This window comes from Oncorhynchus nerka, linkage group LG18, assembly GCF_034236695.1.
Source record: "Oncorhynchus nerka isolate Pitt River linkage group LG18, Oner_Uvic_2.0, whole genome shotgun sequence".
In the NCBI taxonomy this organism is placed as follows: domain Eukaryota; kingdom Metazoa; phylum Chordata; class Actinopteri; order Salmoniformes; family Salmonidae; genus Oncorhynchus; species Oncorhynchus nerka.
Window position 1 is genome coordinate 53,574,142 of NC_088413.1, and position 21,551 is coordinate 53,595,692.

Here is a 21,551-nt window from a genome sequence, read left to right on the forward strand (position 1 = left end):
CATCCTGTACCGATCCTGTGCAGGTGTTACACGTGCTCTGCCACTGCGAGGATGATCAGCTGTATGTCCCGTCTCCCTGTAGCACCGTCTTAGGAGTCTCACAGTACGGACATTGCAATTTATTGCCCTGGCCACATCTGCAGTCCTCATGCCTCTTTGCAGCATGCCTAATGCATGTTCACGCAAATGAGAAGGGACCCTGGGCATCGTTCTTTTGGTGTTTTTCAGAGTCAGTAGAAAGGCTTCTTTAGTGTCCTAAGTTTTCATAACTGTGACCTTAATTGCCTACCGTCTGTAAGCTGTTAGTGTCTTAACGACCGTTCCACAGGTGCATGTTCATTAATTGTTTACGGTTCATTGAGCAAGCATGGGAAACTTTACAATGAAGATCTGTGAAGTTATTTGGATTTTTACAAATTATCTTTGAAAGACAGGGTCCTGAAAAAGGGCAGTTTCTTTTTTTGCTGAGTTTATAAAGCACTCTGCATGTAATCGTCGTTAAGTTGGAAAAATTACAGAAAGACAAGCGACAGCAGCAAACAGCCAGCTCTGCAGGTCTGCTGTGCTTTTAGCTGACAATGTTACAACGTAGCGATTGGTGCTTTGGAAACATGCTAAAGTACCGATTGTCTGCTCGGAACAGGAAGCGGTCAAACTATCGTAAATAAGTGACAAGCTACACTGGACTATGTGCAAATTGATAACAGCATATCAAGGCCACATTTATTGTAGATAGGAACTTTAATAAAAGGAAATCTGAGGTAAACGCAGCCAAAATGCTATCTCTGCTATTCACGCAACACAGACCCTGGATCATTGCAACTCTCCCCTCAGGGACAGATACAAGGCCCTCCCACATGCCCTCCCTTCAGCAAATCAGATCACCCCTTAAATTCTTCTCCTCCCCACCTATACGCAGAAAGTTAAACAGGAATCTCCCGTGGTAAGGACTGTTCAACATTGGTCTGACCAACTGATTGTTTTGATCACGTGGACTGGGATCACGTGGACTGGGATCACGTGGACTGGGATCACGTGGACTGGGATCACTGGGATCACGTGGACTGGGATCACGTGGACTGGGATATGTTCCAGGTGGCCTCAGAAATGCAAGGCCTCGCATGAATATTTACAAAATAGAGTTTGAACTTCACAGAGTTCACCCCATTAGTTTGCACTGTATAAAACATATCAGTCCCTTGTCAATGCAACAAACCAAAACAAATCTAACTTTGAAAGATGGAGTATGTGATTTTGTTGTAGGCAGAGCCAGAGCTCAAAGGAGTCTAATTCTATTGGCTGGGGTAGCCCACGAGAGGCTTTTCAGATAAACACAGGTTGATATTCTTTGCTAGTTAGCGATTTATTAACCCAGTTTTAGCTAAGTATAGGTCAGCAATGGGGAGTCACTGCTTTCTACAAGAGAACAAAAGGTGAAGGCTACATTTCAAGCGGTCTTTGAAAAGACAGTCAGGTAAAAAGCTTAATGTCTTAAAGGGGTAGTGTTGTATTTTGAGACAATGTGTTGAAATGTGCAAATGAGCCAATAGGCAGAGGGGTACCCTATATTGTCTCATTCGCTGTATGGTAATAATTACTTTTATTTTGTAAAGTGGTTTCTTGCATCATACAGCACAATACAGTTTACTCACCTATTTGGCCCATGGCTTAATCATCAATCAACGCCAAGCCATTCATAATGTAAAAACATTATTAAAAAAAGGTCTCATGCAATGTTGGCCTGCATTGAACGCCACATATTGGCTACTGTAGGCTATATCATAGAAATCAAAAGCTAGTTTCACAAGCCACTGTTAACTAGCGTTAGACTTCCAGTCCTTGCACTATGGTATCTACTAGCATGCTAGTGGCAATTTGAACAGCAAGTGTGCATCGTCTCAATGCTTATTTTAGCCAAAACCCTTTCCCTCAAATGATCACTATCAGACACACACACACACAACAGCAAGTGGCCACTCAACTGCAGTAGATTGAACTTCATTTCCCACGAGCAGTCATACTGAAATAGGATCATATTCTGCATTGTGAATTCACATGAAACTTTATCAATCTTCCTTATAGTTTAACAGAAACGCAAAAACAAATTGGCGGTTTAGATGTTGTGGTGACAAACTGTGGCATGCATGTAAAATTGCATTACATGGTGTTGCAGTGTGTGATAGATTGCGTTCAGCCTGGGGACACACAATCCAGAGCTATTTTGTAAATATCCATGTACATCAGAAAAGGCTTTGGGGAAAAGATTGGAGCAAAGCACGCAGGAAAACTTGTTATGGTAAGACTAGGAGAGATCTTTAGATATTGACTGAAGAGTTCTGATAAAACTGAGCAACACTTTGTACACATTCGTCACCACTCAAGATAGTTTTCCAAGACCACATTTCCTGAGCTCGGTCCTCAGGATCCCAAGGGATGCACGTTTTGGTTTTTGCCCTAGCACTACTCAGCTGATTCAAATCATCAAGGCTTGATGATTAGTTGATTATTTCAATCAGCTGTGTAGTGTTAGGGCAAAAACCAAAACATGCACCCATTGGGGTCCTGAGGACAGAGTTTGGGAAACCCTGGTCTAATATTTTGAGCAAAGTAGGGCTGTAGATTTATAGAGTCTTGTATAAATCTTCCCTCAATGAAGGAAGGATGCATTCTGAAGTATTCCTAGAAAGCCAAAGAGTACATCAACAACAAACAGCTGACGACTGGAACAGATCTATTCTTACCATCTCCCTCTGGAGTTTCCTTTGTACTAATGCTGTACAACATTCAAACTTTATTTCTAAATGTGTCTATAGTTTAACCTGGGGTGAATTTAGAATTACACTTCTGAAGAGCAGGCCAGAGTTGCCAATAACCAATCAGAGTGTTCTGTAATAGTGTATCATGCACTAACATGAAATATACATATGGTATAGCCTTTGTATCCCTTTTCTCAGACGCTGAAGTTTCTAATGCTTTCTGATCATGGCTATAAAGGATCCAGCTTTTTTATTTTTGCATTTTAGCTAACTCTAACCCTTTTCCTAACCTTAACCTAATTCTCCTAACCTGCTTCGGAAAGTCAAAACTGACTAAATGTGGTTTCTTTCTAGCCATGAACATGGAATCTAGTGTAAACCAGATGGGAGGCAAAGGAAGACTAAGAAGTGAATGAGTTTGATAGCGAGGGAAGACTAATTTAATTAATAATGTTTTTGGTGACAGCTTTAAATTCAGCATATTTTGCAGTAAGTACTAGGGTAGTGAATTCATCTGTAAACTAGCAAGGAAACTCAGCCTACAATTAAAGCTGGAAGCTGCTGGTATCATCTTGCATTGGGAGAAAAAAAAAAAAGAGTTCTAGCCTGTATATGGACATTGTTTCGCGAAAGTAAGGAACAGTTTTGACATTTCTACATGCAGTGTTATATTATTCAAGTGTTAAATTCTGTGCAGCATGAGTGGCGACTGGGGAGCTAATGCAGCCCAGACAGCTCTAGCAATGAATTAAGTGGAGAAGGCTCTGTGTGCTATAATGGGGCTGCACTGATAGACAGACTTGATCCTCTCAATCACGTGAGACAGAAGTCCTCTGAGACACAGAATAAAAATATTCCAAAACGTGCATCATGTTTTCAAAAATGCACTAAAGTCACACAGAAAAATATTATCCTGAATACAAAGTGTTGTTTGGGGCAAATCCAATACAACACATTACTGGGTACCACTCTCCATATTTTCAAGCATAGGGGTTGCTTGCATCATGTTATGGGCATGCCTGTAATCATTAAACTCCTTTTCAGGATAAAACAATAAAATCTACTTTAAGCACAGGCAAAATCCTAGAGGAAATTCTGGTTCAGTCTGCTTTCCACCAGACACTGAGATTAATTAACCTAAAACACAAGGCCAAATCTATACTGGAGTTGTTTACCAAGAAGACAGTGAAGGTTCCAGAGTGGTCGAGTTACAGTTGACTTAAATCTGCTAAAAAAAATCTATGCCAATACATGAAAATGTTTGTCTAGCAATAAACAATCAATTTGGCAGAGCTTAAATAATGTTTGAAAGAATAATGGGCACAATCCAGGTGTGGAAAGCAGGTAGAGACAAATCTCTGCCACGGGTGATTCTAACATGTATTGACTCAGGGGTTTTTACAAATGTTAGCACTTCGACAGAGTATTTTGTGTATCGTTGAAAAAAGAAAGAAAAAACAACAACATTTTAATCCCACTTTGTAACACAACAAAATGTGGAGAAAGTCAAGAGGTGTGAACACGTTCTGAAGAAAGGCATCCAGACAGAAAAGACAGGCCATTGGATAGTTATTAATCCTGATGATTTTATTGCCAGGCACACTAACCCTTCCTCTGGGACACCAGCTAAAAAGACCATGCTCAACAGGACCAGGTCAAGAGGACAGACAGACATGTTCCAGTTAATGGCCCTAGCTACTGTCCGTGGTTAAGCATGCTCCTGATGCTACTAGATGCTAGCACAGAGCCCATGCTCAGCATTCAGCCAGGCAGCAGCTTGTGGATTAGAGGTGGAGCTAGGAGTATCCTGGAGGATTTCCCTCGCAGGCTCACCCAGGCTTTCCCCAAAGATGCAGTGTGTTATGGTGAGGGAGAATCAGTGTAGAAGACCCATGAGCTACCTGAGTCCCAGGATAAGCTCAGAGCTAGGGTTAGAGCTGAGAGAAACACAGACCGAGAGAGAAATAGGGAGAGACGGACCAAGAGGTCCATTTGGTAATTACGATAAGCATTGGGAGAAAAAACACCCAATATAAAATCTACATACAGAATTCTGCAGATATATCCTAAATATCCAAAAGAAAGTACAAAATAATGCATGCAGAGCGGAACTCTGAAGATTACCTTTAAATGTAAATATAAAGAGAAGGACACCAACATTTTGGCACCATTTGAAATTAAGCACCAAAACAATTGGAAACCCAAAACAACCCTAATATAATCCAAACACATGGGGAAATGAATCAAATTGTTACAGAAATGAAAACCTATTTGAGAATATGAAACAAAAACACAGAATAAACTAAATTGCTATTTTTCCCCTCAAAAGAGAATACAAATTAGCAGAATATCTCTACTCTCAGACACAAAACAGAGATCGATTCTCACCATGTACAGGCTCAGACCACAAATTGGCTATAAGAAAGGGAAACCCAAAAAGGAGTGTGTGGTCATGGCACAACAGAGGTGGAGACAGAAATGCACTTTGTCCTCTACTGTGAGAAATTCTCCCAAATATCCCAATCAATTCCCAACTTCTGTTAATTTACTAATTTACTAATAAGCTGGGAATTATTCTGGGTAAGGGAGAAACCAAACATTACTGCCAGTATATGAATGCCATAGCCAGTATATGAGTGCCATTAATTCCCTGAAGACAGCGATAGATAGCGAGCGCGACACACAGCGAGCGAGCGAGAGCGACACACAGCGAGCGAGCGCGACACACAGCGAGCGAGCGAGAGCGACACACAGCGAGCGAGCGCGACACACAGCAAGAGAGAGATCCAGAACATCCAATCAAAATAAATCAGAATAAACCAAATTACAACAGGGGGCGGCAGGTAGCCCTGTGGTTAGAGTGTTGGACTGGTAAGAGAAAGGTTGCAAGATCGAATCCCCGAGCTGACAAGATAAACATCTTTCGTTCTGCCCCTGAACACGGCTGTTCAGGGGCAGAACCCACTGTTCCTAGGCCGTCATTGAAAATAAGAATTTGTTCTTAACTGACTTGCGTAGTTAAATAAAAGTCTAAAAACTACATTGCTTATTGGGAAACACAAGCAACAGTACACCGTGGCTAACTATTTGACCATAGTTATTGATCAAAACCTTAGAAAAACCTTGACAAAGTACAGGCTCAGTGAGCACAGCCTTGCCATTGAGAAGGGTAGACACAGGAAAACCTGGCTCCCTGTGGAGGAAAGGCTGTGCAACCATTGCACAACAGCAGAACTCGAGACAGAGCTGCATTTCCTGACAAAATGTAAAAAATATAAAACAATTAGTGTAATTTCCCCAAATTTGAAACCCTTATTCAAAGTTTCAAAGACCTCTGATGAGAGTAGACTACCCGTCCTGTTGGGGAGGACGCAGAGAGCTGTGGGTTGGCAGCACACGACATTGCTGCCTGACATAAGATGAGGGACAGTGTCTGACAGACCAATCAACCTACACATGTCCTTTACTGTATGCTTATTGTATGGTTATTTTGACCCTTGGTTATTGTTGTTACTGTTCCTCCGTTTAACAATTATGATTCTTACTATTTTCATATCGTAAATATCCAAAGCAAGCTTTGGCAATATGTACATTGCTACGTCATGCCAATAAAGCAAATTGAGAGAGCGAGACAGCGAGCGAGACAGGTCCGTAAGGGGAGAGGTCTGGCCTTACCTACTGAACATGACCCCTAGGATTTACTGAGAGTCAGGCCTGTATCAGAGAGATGGGGGTGATGGAGAGATCTGCTGCTGTGGGGGTTATTAGATAACAAACAAGAGGCTCACTCACTCCTCCGAGACTGATAGTTTGTGTCCATTGGTGTCATAATCCAAACACAGAAAAACAATGGGGGTGCATCACACTGAAAACAGCTTTATACAACTACATTGCTGGGTTCAGAGTCAGGCCCCACAGTCCAGTCAGTTTTCTAGCCCAGGATAAACGTAGTAGAGCGAGAGAGAAGACATCCATACATCCCCCAAGGCATCGGTGATGGGAGATCTGCCATACTCATGGACAATCCATCATGCTAATATGATGCCCCCCCAATCTCTGACCAGTATAATTTTCAGAGAAACCATAACCTTGCGTCGCTCACACCCGGCTTCGCAAAAGTATCAAAAACCCCATAGCCTTGGCCGCCATCTCGAAAGTAGGCCTAGCGCTTTCCAATAGGCCCTAGGTTTCCTGGTGTTAACAGGCTAAGGAGTTGCTAGCATAACAAAAGGGTTCTCTGACAGAAGGAAACAGCTGAGTGGGATGGCTAGTTTGGCTACCCAGGTAAACCAGTGACTGCTCCTTGCCACACCTCACTCAAATAAGAGGGACAGGGAATAGGCAGACTGTAGGTACATAGCTAGTCCATGAATTTGAAAGTTGTTTCTCCAGCCCAATCTCGCAGCATTTTACCAAAACAGTGGTGGGGTGGCTGCTGTGTTATTGTTTCAACTGTGGATTGCCGCTTTAATGCTTAGCCAGTTGTTTCTGATCAGTAAAAGAGATTAAATGAGGAGAGGGGGAGGAGACAGGGTTTTGGAATGGAATTTAGGCTAGGCACCAAAACAATAACAATATCAGTTTACTCCATTGACCCACAGGTGCTTGGTGTTTCTCCGACAATGTGGCCGGCAGACAGCTTCCTCCTTGGGCGTAAGGACAGAAGACAGCCAAGCCACCAGGCAGCACTGGGAGAGGACAGAGGTCGGGGACAACAAAAACTACAGTATCAGATTCCAAAAGGAGGAGCCATGAAAGGCCTATCCACTGCATGTTTGAGTTGCCAAACATAATTAAAAGTAGTCTATTGTCCCCGGGGGGGCAATTCATTTTTCAGCACGTAGTAAAAACACATTGAACACATGACAATAATTACACTAAAAAAAACAATACAGCAATATGTACACAGCTAACTGTACTACTACAGCTTATTGAGAAAGTAGCTGGATTTTTAACAGCAAGCAGAACGGTCCAAGAACCGGCAATTCACTAGCTTAAGGGAGGGAGAGAAGGGAACAGTTCTTGAGCTCTGCCATCTTTGGAAACATTTTGCATTTAGATTTAGTCTCGATATGGGCAATTCAAGACAATTTGTAGTGTCGTGCTCAGCTTTTGACAAGGTGGTGGTTGTGCAACATTTGTGATTGTGGGAGTAGACCACCACCTCTTGGGGATGGTGGAGGCCGCAAAGTGTGTGTGTGTGGGGGGGGGATTTGGAGACTAAATCCCAGCAGGATCTTGCTACTGTAACAGGAAAGCTCTGGGCAGGCCAGGGTTGCTAATTTGCCTAACTACTTCCTGTATGATAGATTAGAGCAGAGTGGGGCTATCGCCTGGCTCAGTCAGGCCATCTCTCCCTCTATGGTTGTGAAGGGTTCTGACCAATGGACAAGGCTGCTTCAGTCACGACTCAATCCATGTGCTACCTCTGATTTGTCATGGCAACACGATAGGGAAGATGAAGCATGAACAGCTAACAATTCGGGATATTTGAGACATTTCCTGCTCTTTAGGGAGAAAGGGAGACCATCTGATCATCTTTCTCTTTGTAGGCAGCAAAGACCCTTATTCCAAACCAAAGACAATTCTGGGAAGGCTCTGCATCCGTCCAGAAAGCCCCTAAACACAAGGAGAGCAGAGTGGAGGGGAGGTTAAGAAGCAAAATTACACAGGAAGTCACATCCTGTGATAAATCGCATCCGTTTCCTCACAAACCCCCTGTCCGTGCCATTGTCAAACACAGACCATCTTTCTCTGGGGCCTCATTATAAACATTGCATACCCACAAAATACAGTTGAATTCGGAAGTTTACATACACCTTAGGCAACTACATTTAAACTCAGTTTCACAATTACTGACATTTTATCCTAGTAAAATGTCCCCGTCTTAGGTCAGTTAGGATCACCACTTTATTTTAAGAATGTGAAATGTCAGAATAATAGTAGAAATATTTATTTATTTATTTCATCACATTCACAGTGGGTCAGAAGTTTACATACACTCAATTAGCATTTGGTAGCATTGCCTTTAAATTGTTTAACTTGGGTCAAACGTTTCAGGTAGCCTTCCACAATCTTCCCACAATAGGTTGGGTGATTTTTGGCCATTCCTCCTAACAAAGCTGGTGTAACTGAGGCAGGTTTGTAGGCCTCCTTGCACGAACACACTTTTTCAGTTCTGCCCACAAATTTTCTATAGGATTGAGGTCAGGGCTTTGTGATGGCCACTCCAATACCTTGACTTTGTTGTCCTTAAGCCATTTTGCCACAACTTTGGAAGTATGCTTGGGGTCATTGTCCATTTGGAAGACCAATTTGCGACCAAGCTTTAACTTGCCGACTGATCTCTTGAGATGTTGATTCAATATATCCACATACTTTTCCTCCCTCATGATGCCATCTATTTTGTGAAGTGCAACAGTCCTTCCTGCAGCAAAGCACCCCCACAACATGATGCTGCCACCACCGTGCTTCACAGTTGTGATGGTGTTCTTCGGCTTGCAGGCTTCCCCTTTATCATCCAAACATAACGATGGTCATTATGGCAAAACAGTTCTAGACCAGAGGACATTTCTCCAAAAAAGTATGATCTTTGTCCCCATGTGCAGTTGCAAACCACAGTCTGGCTTTTTTATAGCAGTTTTGGAGCAGTGGTTTCTTCCTCGCTGAGCGTCCTTTCAGGTTATTTCAATAAAGGACTCATTTTACTGTGGATATAGATACTTTTGTACCCGTTTCCTCCAGCATCTTCACAAGGTCCTTTGCTGTTGTTCTGGGATTGATTTGCACTTGTCGCACCAAAGTACGTTAATCTCTAGGAGACAGAACTGAGCGGTATGGCGGCTGCGTGGTCCCATGGTGTTTATACTTGGGTACTATTGTTTGTACAGATGAACATGGTACCTTCAGGCGTTTGGAAATTGCTCCCAAGGATGAACCAGAATTGTGAAGGTTTACATTTTTTTTCCTGAGGTCTTGGCTGATTTCTTTTGATTTTCCCATGATGTTAAGCAAAGAGGCACTGAGTTTGAAGGTAGGCCTTGAAATACATCCACAGGTACACCTCCAATTGACTCAAATGATGTCAATTCGCCTATCAGAAGCTTCTAAAGCCATTTCATAATTTTCTGGAGTTTTCCACGCTGTTTAAAAGGCACAGTGAACTTAGTGTGTAAACTTCTGACACACTGGAACTGTGATACAGTGAAATAATCTGTCTGTAAACAATTACTTGCACAAAGTAGATGTCCTAACCGACTTGCCAAAACTATAGCTTGTGCACTCCACAAATGTCTTGTTGTTGAAAAACGAGTTTTAATGACTCCAACCTAAGTGTATGTAAACTTCCGACTTCAACTGTATACATGCGCCAGTTCGCTGCCTTGTGCAAATGTATTTGACATTTTGCAGGATGAAATCTCAAGATGCACCATTTCATTTTCAAGAGTACACTTTTTCCGGCAATGATGAGTTCATATTCCCCAAGTAGCCATACAACAAATTACCACGTACATCTAATTTAATTGGGCCTATTACATAGGCAAATATCATTTCAAGTGTTTGCTCTATACATCCGAAAGGGAGCACGGTTGACAACACAGTAGAATTTAACAGGCTACCACTGTAAAATGGCCTACTGTAGTTTTATCTGAGTAGACAATGTTTCAGAATTCAGGGACAGTGCAGCATATTTAGGTTCGGGAAACAGTAAATGCAAAACATTGAATTCAAACAATCCGTTTACAGGTCTACAACAATTTGCTATTGTTTTTGTCTTTCAGAAACAGCCAGCTACAGCTAATGACACAAGAAAACATTCTGCCAACACCTCCAAAGGCATTTGATCATGTTTGCAATTGACATTTCCTTTAGACAGCCTACCGTCTTGGCCTAATTCCAATACTTCCGAAGTATACAGCAAATAAGTGCATTATTGTCACCATAAAAAGGTGAATAATGGGCGTTATTCATGCAGAGTTAAAATGCTCGTTCACAGTTTTTCTGATTTATAACGGGAGACGTGTGTGTAAGTATGTATGGCGTGTGCAGTCTTTTCAGAAACAGCGCATGCAGACATTTAGTTTAAAAATGTACCCAATGTTTATAAATGAAGCACCGAATTGGACAGACTTGTCAGGGGGGAAACTGTCCAAAACACAATGACGTAATTGACCACTCAAACCTCCCATTCTGATTGGAGTACTGGGAAAACCTAGTCACCGCTTTTTAAAGGAAATGTCAGTTGGTTAAGGCCAATACATCTCAAATCGCTAACTAACGCCCCCATACTACAAACATACCCAGGCAGACCTTTGCTCCCACATTCAAATCCAAAATAAATACATCCGACTTTTAAAGTGTCTACTCATTAAAAAGACATCAAAATAAAAAAAACTGCTTTGACATTGCATACATAGAATAAATACCCCCCCAAAATAAAAATGTTTTCAGGGCGCAGGCTCCTCATACGCAATATATTTTCCAAGAAGGGAGTAGTCGATGGCAGGCACAGAGAAAGAAAGTGAACTAAAGACAGAAAAAAAAGCGGGTTAGAGCTGAAGCAGGCAGCAGGAGGTATTGGAATGACGGCACTGCAGTGTCCACATGCCAAACCCTGGAAGTCATTTCCTGCTCCCCAGAAGACTTTTATGGAATTCTAGAGCAGTGGCTCACATCATACACATCCCCACCTCCCCCCTCATCCCCCCTCCCTTCCCCCCCTCCCCTCATCCCCAAGCCCACCTCCCCTTCCTCTGAGCCAGCCCTGCGCCACTCTATCCCTTACAACACAGCTCTAGGATCAGCTTAACCCCCTCGAATACTAGCCATATGCATTAGGAAGAGGAAGGGAAAACAAAAAATGTCTAGGTGCAGTTGAATCCTACTCCCCTCTCCTCCAAGCTTTCCACCTCCCTCAGAAATCACTCAGAGTACTGTGTATTAGTAAAGGAACTTCCTCACAACCCCTAAATCAAATGTTTGGCTTTTCTAACAAACCCTATTCCTGGAACTCTGATACACAACCCAAATACATTGTGCAGGAGAAATCTGGAGTGTTTGCATACACTTGGAAATGCCCACACTTGTCTATATAAAAGGTCCCACAGTTGACAGTGCATGTCAGAGCAAAAACCAAGCCATGAGGTCGAAGGAATTGTCCGTAGCACTCAGAGACAAGATTGTGTTGAGGCACAGATCTGTGGAAGGGTACCAAAAAAATGTCTGCAGGATTGAAGGTCCCCAAGAACAGTGGCCTCCATCATTCTTAAATGGAAGAAGACTGGAACCACCAAGACTATTCCTAGAGCAGCCCGCCCAGCCAAACTGAGCAATCGGGGTTGAAGGGCCTTGGTATGGGAGGTGACCAAGAACTGATGGTCATGCTGACAGAGCTCCTCTGTGGAGATGGGAGAACCTTCCTGACAGACAACCATCTCTGCAGCACTCCAATCAGGCCGTTACGGTCGAGTGGCCAGATGAAAGCCACTCCTCAGTAAAAGGAACGGCAGCCCGCTTGGAGTTTGCCAAAAGGCCCCTGAAGACTCTCAGACCATGAGAAACAAGATTCTCTGGTATGATGAAACCAAGATTGAACTCTTTGGCCTGAATGCCAAGTGTCACAGCTGGAAGAAACCTGTCACCATCCCTATAGTGAAGCATGCTGTTGGGATGTTTTTCAACGGCAGGGGCTGGGCGACTAGTCAGGATTGAGGGAAAGATGAACGGAGCAAAGTACAGAGAGATCCTTGAAGTCCTGAGCAGGTTCAGGGACAAAGGTTCACCTTCTAATAGGACAACGACTCTAAGCACACACCCAAGACAAAACGCAGGACTCAGAATGTCCTTGAGTGGTCCAGCCAGAGCCAGGACTTGAACCCAATCAAACATCTCTGGAGAGACCTGAAAATAGCTGTGCAGCTATGCTGCCCATCCAACCTGACAGAGCTTGAAAGGATCTGCAGAGAAGAATGGGAGAAACTCCCCAAATACCTGTGTGCCTAGCTTACCCAAGAAGACGAGGCTGTAATCACTGCCAAAGGTGCTTCAACAAATTACTGAGGAAAGGGTCTGAATACTTACAGTACCAGTCAAAAGTTTGGACACACCTACTCATTCAAGTTTTTTTTTCTCCCTTTGACTATTTTCTACATTGTAGAATAATAGTGACAACATCAAAACTATCACACATGGAATCATGTAATAACCAAAAAGTGTTCAAGTCAAAATATATTTTAAATTTGAGATTCTTCAAAGTAGCCACCATTTGCCTTGATGATAGTGTCGCACACTCTTGGCATTCTCTCAATCAGCTTCACCTGTAATTATTTTCCAACAGTCTTTAAGGAGGTCCCACATATGCTGAGCACTTGTTTTCTGATTTTCCTTCACTCTGCGATCCAACTCATCCCAAACCATCTCAACTAGGTTGAGGTCGGGTGATTGTGGAGACCAGGTCATCTGATGCAGCACTCCTTCACTCTCCTTGGTTAAATAGCCCTTACACAGCCTGGAGGTGTGTTGGGTCATTGTCCTGTTAAAAAACAAACGATAGTAGGACTAAGTTTAAACCAGATGGGATGCAGGATGCTGTGGTACCCATGCTGATTAAGTGTGCCTTGAATTCTAAATAAAATCACAAACAGTGTAACCAACATACCACCCCCACACCTCCTCCTCACTTCCCAGTGGGAACCTCACATGCGGAGATCATCTGTTCACCTACTCGAGTCTCACAAAGACACAGCGATTGGAATCAAAAATCTCAAATTTGGTCTCATTGGATCAAAGCACAGATTTCCACTGGTCTGATGTATATTGCACATGTTTCTTGGCCCAGGCAAGTCTCATCTTATTATTGGTGTCCCTTAGTAGTGGTTTCTTTGCAGCAATTCAACCATGAAGGCCTGATACACACAGTATCCTCTGAACAGTTGATGTTGAGATGTGTCTGTTACTTGAACTCTGTGAGGCATTTATTTGGGCTGCAGTTAACTCTAATGAACTTATCCTCTGCAGCAGAGGTAACTCTGGGTCTTCCTTTCCTGTGGCGGTCCTCACGAGAGCTAGTTTCATCATAGCGCTTGATGGTTTTTGCAACTGCACTTCAAGAAATTTTCAAAGTTCTTGAAATTTTCCAGATTGGCTGACCTTCATGTCTTAACGTAATGATGGACTGTTGTTTCTCTTTGCTTATTTGAGTTGTTCTTGCCATAATATGGACTTGGTCTTTTACCGAGTGGGTCCATCTTCTGTACCTTGTCACGACAACTGATTGGCTCAAACGCATTAAGGAAAGAAATTCCAGAAATTAACTTTATAGACACGAATGTCTTGGGCGTGGCGTAGCATTTGGACTGAGCAAGGAGTCTGTGACCATGGCTGGCAAGCGAGCTGCGTCACATATGCCAAAAATAACATTGCGGGACTGTGGTTGGGTTCTAGACCAGTTCTTGCGGGAGCTGGTGGGAGTCGGACAGAAAGCCAGCGGGAGCTGGTGGGAGTCGGACAGAAAGCCAGCGGGAGCGGGTGGGCGCGGTATGAAAAGCTGCGGGATGAAGAAATCCGTCCCTCACAGACCTCTAGATGGAGGCGATGTCTGGTGTTGAAATGTTCTCACGACGTGGCAAATGATAGTTTACGGTGTGAAACTGAGTAAGTAGATGAAGAGAATGGCAATTGATGCAGCAAGCTCATGGTTGAGTGTAAAATCAAGTTGGACCAAGTTGGACAATTAGTGCAACTCATTAACCCGAAGTTGATAGTGAACCATAATCTAATAGAAGTTCTACAGATAAAGCTAGACTTTCTACAATGGTTTATATAATACAGTATGACAATTGTTCTATCTTCATCAAATAAAGCTGACTGCTAATGTTGTTATGTTGGATGTTTGTTTCCCCTTCTTCGATTCCAACAGAAAGCTTTCAAAGGAAGCACTCTATTACTCTGTTATTTTTCAATGTCCAAAGCCAGCAGACACAAACAAGTGAAGTAGTGAGTGAGGGGGCAATCAGAGGGGGGGTGATCAATTATGCAGCCTTAAATACAGCTCTCCTCTCTGCAGGCTGAAGGTGAATGAAGGCTGTAATCAATAGCAAAGTGCTTTCCTGGCATTTCAGTTTAATCCATCATCCTGGAGCTCCTGCTCCCCATCTGAGACTCAGAGATAGGAGGAAGGCCACTGCTTATAGAAGGAGATGGGGGGCTGAGGGATAAGACATAGAACACACACGGACAGCACTCGCAAATGGACATGAACAGCACACACACGGACATGCATGATGCAGACATGCCACGACCCACTATATATCAAAACAAACACAATAAATAAGACCATGGCTGGTAAAAAAAACAAGTGCTGTGCTTTGAATGTGAGCTTTGAACAATAACTGTGAACAATAGCTGTGAAACCATCATGAGAGGTCCTGGGATCTTAATTTAGTATGCGTGTGTGACACAAAGCAGCGTAAGGCATGCCAAGGATTGTCCCACAAACAGAAACACAAGGACGTCCTTTGTGTCTGTGACAGATGACATGCATGCCAGAAGTGTGTGGCACCCAAGTGTCCCCCAGCATGTGTGCGTGTGTGTGTTCACTACCTTCAAAAAGTGCCCTACAAAAGAGCCTGCATACTACAAGACAACTATATGACTCGCATCGCATCCAACCAAACAGCAAATCCATATGTGTACATGTAACTAGAGCACTTGAGAACCGTTCAGAGGGGTCTGTTCTGAACTATTCAACAATGTCACGAGTGAGAAAGGTGGGTGGACTTTGAGGCATGAAAGCAGGTCACTTACAGTTGGGGAAAAGCACAAAGAGGTGGCGCCTACACCAGTGTCACATGAGAGGGGAGGGGGATGCCCATGTCAGTTTCATCATGTGAGGGTCCCATGCTCCCACTCAAGTTCAAAGCCAACCTGTTGATTTCCACCCAAAACTCTGATCATACTTGATCATCACATTAATGCAACTGACTAACCGGTTTCTCTGTTGGTCATAGGTACAGTATTCGGTACAGTATTCCAAGCAACAGGCCAATGTACTGTACCGGAAAAAGGTAGTGAGTAATGGTGACTGGAGTGACTAGTCATGTGTGAAGTCTAGAGGGGCTGGGTTAATGATTACAATCAAAAACGACCTAACTAAACCTATTTTAATGTGAAAACAATCAATCAACCAGTAAACTGTGGGGAGTGTTTTAGGACAGCCATGACAGCTACTTAAACTTCTCAACCCTCACGTGAGTGTAATCAAAACAAATAATAGTTTAAGAAGTCAATATGACTGGAGTGACTAGTAACTAGTTAGCCCAGCCGCAGTGCTTTTACTGTAATCAAGAGATAATGAAGACACTGGTGATGTTGCCAATGGAGAGTCTTGTGTGCGTCTCCTCACATACAAACTAGGCCTACTCCACTCACATAGTGTTGTTTTGGTTCAGTGTGACCAGAACAACCACCAGTCATGGTCAGCCGAACCAAGCTATTCTAATCCATGGCCATCAAACCACTAGAATCTACTGGCGATAACTCAAAAGACCAACAGGTAGCCAGAGGTAGTCAGGACCATGCATAATATGATTCTGACTGACTGAGAAAAGTACCATGAACACACAACCTATTGACTAATATTAAGAGCAGTGAAAGAGTTCAATATTTCAACAAGCTGGACAACCCCCTTCAAACACACACACCCTTGTCCTGTAACAAAGAATCCAGGCCTTCAGAAGAGTGAGGATTGCATACACAGCTTCATACAACCACACACATTCATGTCTTCCCACATGGTGCAGCAGCAATGAAGATTATGAGCCTGGTTTAAATGCAGCACAGACGACCACAGGGAACAAAGGCCCCAATTATCCTGAGCTTTAACAGGGGGGCTAAACAGGGAAACGGGAAGGCCAGGGAATAAAACTTTGTGCAATGGAGGAAAGTTGGGTATTCGGGCGCATTCGACATGCTGTCAAGACCCAAACTGCACTGCCACCATGACCCTTTTCCACCATGAAACAAGTCAGTGTTCCACCGCCTCAAAGAGCTCTTATGCCCACTCTCCATTCAATCTTGTGACATGGCAGCATAATTCCATTGGAAGTGGTTGACTTGATGCTGCTTTTCATGTGCTAGAATATTTGAGAAGTTATAGTGTGTCCATATAAAACATTTCTGGCTAGATAGATTCTGCATTCCCACTTAAGCCAATACAGTAGCCTGTATCTTTCATACATGTCGCTCACTGGTTACGGTTATCTGTTAATGTGTTTACATGAACTGGCATTCCAGTGGTCAGTTGAGTAACAATGTTTCAAACAAAGATATTTACTGTTCCACAAATATGACAAGGTAACTGCCATAGAGAACCCATCTGCAGATGGGAGGTAAAGGGGCTAATGAACATTGCCTCATGACCAACTATGGCCTTCCTCCTCCTTGGTCAACCACAGAAGGAAAACATATGTTGAATAGAAGCATACAACTACATGGGGAAATAAAAAACATTGACATAAATCAAAAGGGACAAAACATTATTTATATTCCAAAAGGTTTGAATGATATGGGACATAAAAACAGAACATGTAGGCACATTTCTTTTCAGCAGATCTGTACTAAAAGGAGTGTGACACCATTAAACATCTCTCACCGAGTTTCTCCGCGAGTTTGAGCATGACCCCACCAACGTGGATCTCGCCAGTGACCCTCAAAGACACATCCCTGTGGAGGTCTGTCACGTGCATCTTCAGTTCCCACGTCCCGTCGGCATAGCAGCCATCGGGCATCCGTATACCGTCCAGCGCCATCCTGCCACAAATCACAACAATTAGGAAAAATTGCCCAACAATAAACATTGTTCCATTCAACTGGTACGAAAAATGCAAACCTGTTACTCTGGTGGGTGCCATAGGCTACATTCATTTAGTTTGTCATTTGCAGGCTGAAAGTGACTTGAGGACGCACAGGACCCTCACCACCATAGCAGATCAGTGTTAGTGTTTTGATTTGGGAAAATGTTGCGCTTCCATAACTTCAACAGTGTGTTTCCTTGAATCTAAGTCAAATGTATAAGTTATCGTATAAGCCATTTGAAGAATGTTTGTGATATCACTATGCTTGTTTGGAATTAACAGAGGACGCAGTCAATTATTCAATAACCAAATGAGAACAAAGGGTAGGCTTCAGGCCTAGTTATGGCAAACAATAACACTTCCCATTTGTGTGTTCACCTGCTTTTTCTAACGGTAAAGAGAGACATTCAAAATATGAAGTTGATTACGTAAGCAGCCCCATGCAAGAACTCCTGAGCACACAATATGGTCAACCAGTAAAACATGCCCATAAATTAACTAAATTAAGTTTCTTGAAGTAAAAAGGAAGTTAAAACACATGAATCCTAATTTATTTACCAGATATAACCAGTCTTTTAATGCGCAGTAGGTGTACAAAACTCAAATCCTAGCAGCAGAGTGAGCAAAATACTGACAAGGCTACATTTATTGCGAGCTGGGAGGACGAACATTTAAATCAGTTTGTGTCCACTCACCTTCTCAAATACACCAAGCCAAATCCAAAAAGCCACTAAAACTTCCGAGGATTCGATAGTCAACACGTTTTTTTCTTCTAAATCATGTATCTAGGTCTGTTCAAAGAGAAAATCCCAAAGAACTCGTCCAAGTGAAGTATCCCAAAGGGTCTCCTCAGGCTTCAGCTAATGGAGTCCAGCCGTCTCTTTTTCGCCCTCCCTCTTTCCACCAGAAAACGTCACTCATTGCTCCAGCTCCAATCCGTCTTTTCCTTTCAAATAGTGCAGCAGGGACTCTCTCCCGGCAAGATCAGTGCTATCTGGGATCCTTGGAACGTCCCTATGCCACTGAAGTTTAAATATAAAATGGTAAGGGTAGGAGTTAAGGTTAGGGTAGGGATGCCCCAAAGAATCCGGATAGCACGACCCGACCGGTCATCCCCCCTGCTCCTACTATACTTTCTTTATCAGTCATTGGAAGGGAAATGTTACAATTTGACGCGAGAAATTACGCACAATGTAATTAATCATTTTTATTACAATCGGGTCCTTTTCTCGCTGGTATTTTCTTGCCACTAGGGTTGGAGTTTCAATTATGTCCCCAAATACAAACTCTTATTTAGAAATACATTGGAAAAATTAAAACTATGATATTGTCTGTCGTTTTATTCCATGCTTTCATTCATAACTAACTAATTTGAAGAAATGTCAACAGTTTGGTAGGGAATAACAAGGGCATATCCGCTGCTGCATGCCTTTTATGGAAATAGTACGGAGCTTGCGGTGGTACATCCGGTGACCGCTATGGGGCCAACAGAACTGCACACAATTACTCATTTAAAAAACACGTTCTAAAGTCCCATCCAACTATCAAATCCAGAGACGGAGCCCACTGGTCTAAAATACAATGTTGCACTATGTCGCTCTCACTGTAAATATGTTACAAAGTGTCCAGTGTCCAGTCTTAAATACGATTTGGATAGGCCTAGCTACTGCTCATTAATTTGAATTAATAAGGTGTAATGGCTATTCATGTGTAATTACATTATTCTGACATGCAAACATTTGGAAAGAAGACATCTGGGAGACTATGAGGAAAGGATCAGAAGATAGATAGGAGTTATACACAAGAATACACAAGATCAAGCACACACAAAATAAAAATAAATAATTTCATTTTGAAAGTCATCTTTTATTGACAAGCTATACGTGAATTATTGATGACTAGAGCTGGAAACACATCAGATGGCTTCCACACCGTGAACAATATCAGAAAAAAAATTAGAATGATAGACCTACAACAAGAAATGGGCAGCTGTTTTAGTAAGTGGTGTCAAGTGTGGTCACGGGACGTTTCCAAATGTCCCTAAACCTCTCCAAAGGGGCATATGTCTGTAAATGAGATAATCCCAGTGCTATCACATATTTGCAATCCCTAAATGTTATTTGTTCTGTATAAAAACACAATTTCTACCATATCAACCTCACGGGTGTTATGGGTATTCAGGGTACATTCAAGTGTCCTTTCAATCTCTCCAAAGTGTCCCGAATGTGGTAATTGCACTTTTTTTGCACACTGGATGTTAAAAGGTTCTAGCCCTTGCTTTGTCCCACCCAGGTCAACTGCATAGCCCTGGAAAGCATATTTCATTGACTACAATACTGTCAAGGTGCCAAAGTAGCCACTCCCGTGGAATGGATGCCTACAGCGCATAAGAGGGCAACGTCGTATTTTTGATGCGTAAAGATATATAGTCACTCCGTGGACATTCGATGTTGCCACTAAGTCATACACCAATTACATTGGTAATAGGCTAGATCTGTTCCTACCAGCCTCAGGATTAATTTGATACCTCCCCTGTAGCTATTGCTCAAACACAGACTAAATCGACGTTTACTGTACCTTGTAAGATGTTTGTAGATAACGTAGCATAAAATAAACATTTTTACTCTGGGGACTGGTGATCAATAACAGTAGGTCACAGGCAGACAAATAAAATATCCTCATGATCTGTGGAGTCCCGGCTTTCGGTGAGTATCAACGTATTCAGTGTTTATTTAGTTTATGCTTCACAACGAAAACCGAAATGTAGGTAGCAATCATCTTGAAGAGGTCATCGGCTCAGCCTGCCCTTATACATTTGTTTGCCCATATATGGTAGTAAGTCACAAAGATTTGAAGGCACCGATCAATAGCCAAGATACTCAGCTTTCCGCAGACACCCTGCTTTTGCAGATGGGGGGGGCTAACGTTCTCATACCAGAATGAATTGTATAAAAAAACAATATCTAATAGGGTCCCCAAATATGGGGAATATACATAAGAGGTTTTGAATCAAATGTAAACTGTTTATCATAACAGGCATTGTATTTGTTTTCCTGAAATTATGTTCTACCCTCTCCTTTTATCAGACTGACATTTTCTGTTCATTATTTTTCTTGAAGCATAGCTAAATCAAATAAAAGAAACTCTCGCCCCTGTATTTTCATTTCTGATACATCATTCCAAGACCAACATGAGTGTATTGTACACCGTGGGCCTACAGTTTGAGTCTTTAGCCTAAATGAGAAGATTAACAGGCACGAGTAATGGACGATTGAAGGGCAGAAGAATCAACCCCCTATTGAAATAAAACCCTGTTGAGTATGTATGGATACCTAGCTATTAGTCATTATAAACAAAATAAATCACATATCAATGTGTGGAATTTGTGTTTTTCTATCCACACACTGACTCCACCACTCTAGAGAATGACATATTTACCAAACTACTTGTTGATGTGCAATTCAAAGCCATAGACAGACAAATGGCTAGTTTGGCAAAGATTGAGTTGGTATCCTTTTTTCCCCCATTGCATCTGCTCTTCTGCACAGCAGCATGCACTCCTGCTCCAAGTGGTCAGGGGCAAGGCATGAATCATCTGGGTTTCTGGCTCTCATCTAGTGTTCTGCTCTTACTAGCTCCAGCAAAGGAATTTGGGCCTCAGACTATGGTCTGCATCAAAGCGATTTATAACCTCTCTCCTGCTGCTCTGAACCCCTAGTCAGAGTCTGGCAGCCAACCCATTGCCTTTTATAGGCTCTGTTTAATTGCAGAGTAAACATTTGGAATCAGATGCAGCAGAGCCAGGAGTGGGGACTGGTGCTGCAGAGCAGGATAGTACTCTTATACTAACTGTACTGTCTGCGTCAGGTTTCTCTGTACAGTGTCTGACTTTCACACAACACTGGTCTAGTGTCAGTCTTGAATTGTGGTGGCATTTACGTTC

The 21,551-nt window shown here is 42.6% G+C and overlaps 1 protein-coding gene across 6 annotated transcripts in view; it reads right to left on the minus strand.

Annotated features, from left to right (window-relative positions):
- Positions 1-18,562, minus strand: part of LOC115146086 (fermitin family homolog 2) — an 84,669-nt gene extending 66,107 nt beyond the window's left edge. For 2 of the 6 annotated variants that reach the window (XM_065004175.1, XM_065004174.1), the window contains exons 1-2: positions 18,304-18,562; positions 17,407-17,564 (exon numbers count right to left, since the gene is read on the minus strand). In XM_065004175.1, the coding sequence (XP_064860247.1) occupies positions 17,407-17,563 (157 nt within the window). In that variant the 5' untranslated portion in view covers position 17,564; positions 18,304-18,562. The remainder of the gene's footprint in view (positions 1-17,406; positions 17,565-18,303) is intronic. The other 4 variants (XM_065004178.1, XM_065004177.1, XM_065004176.1 and 1 more) reach the window with 3 other exon arrangements.
- Positions 18,563-21,551: the final 2,989 nt, after the last annotated feature.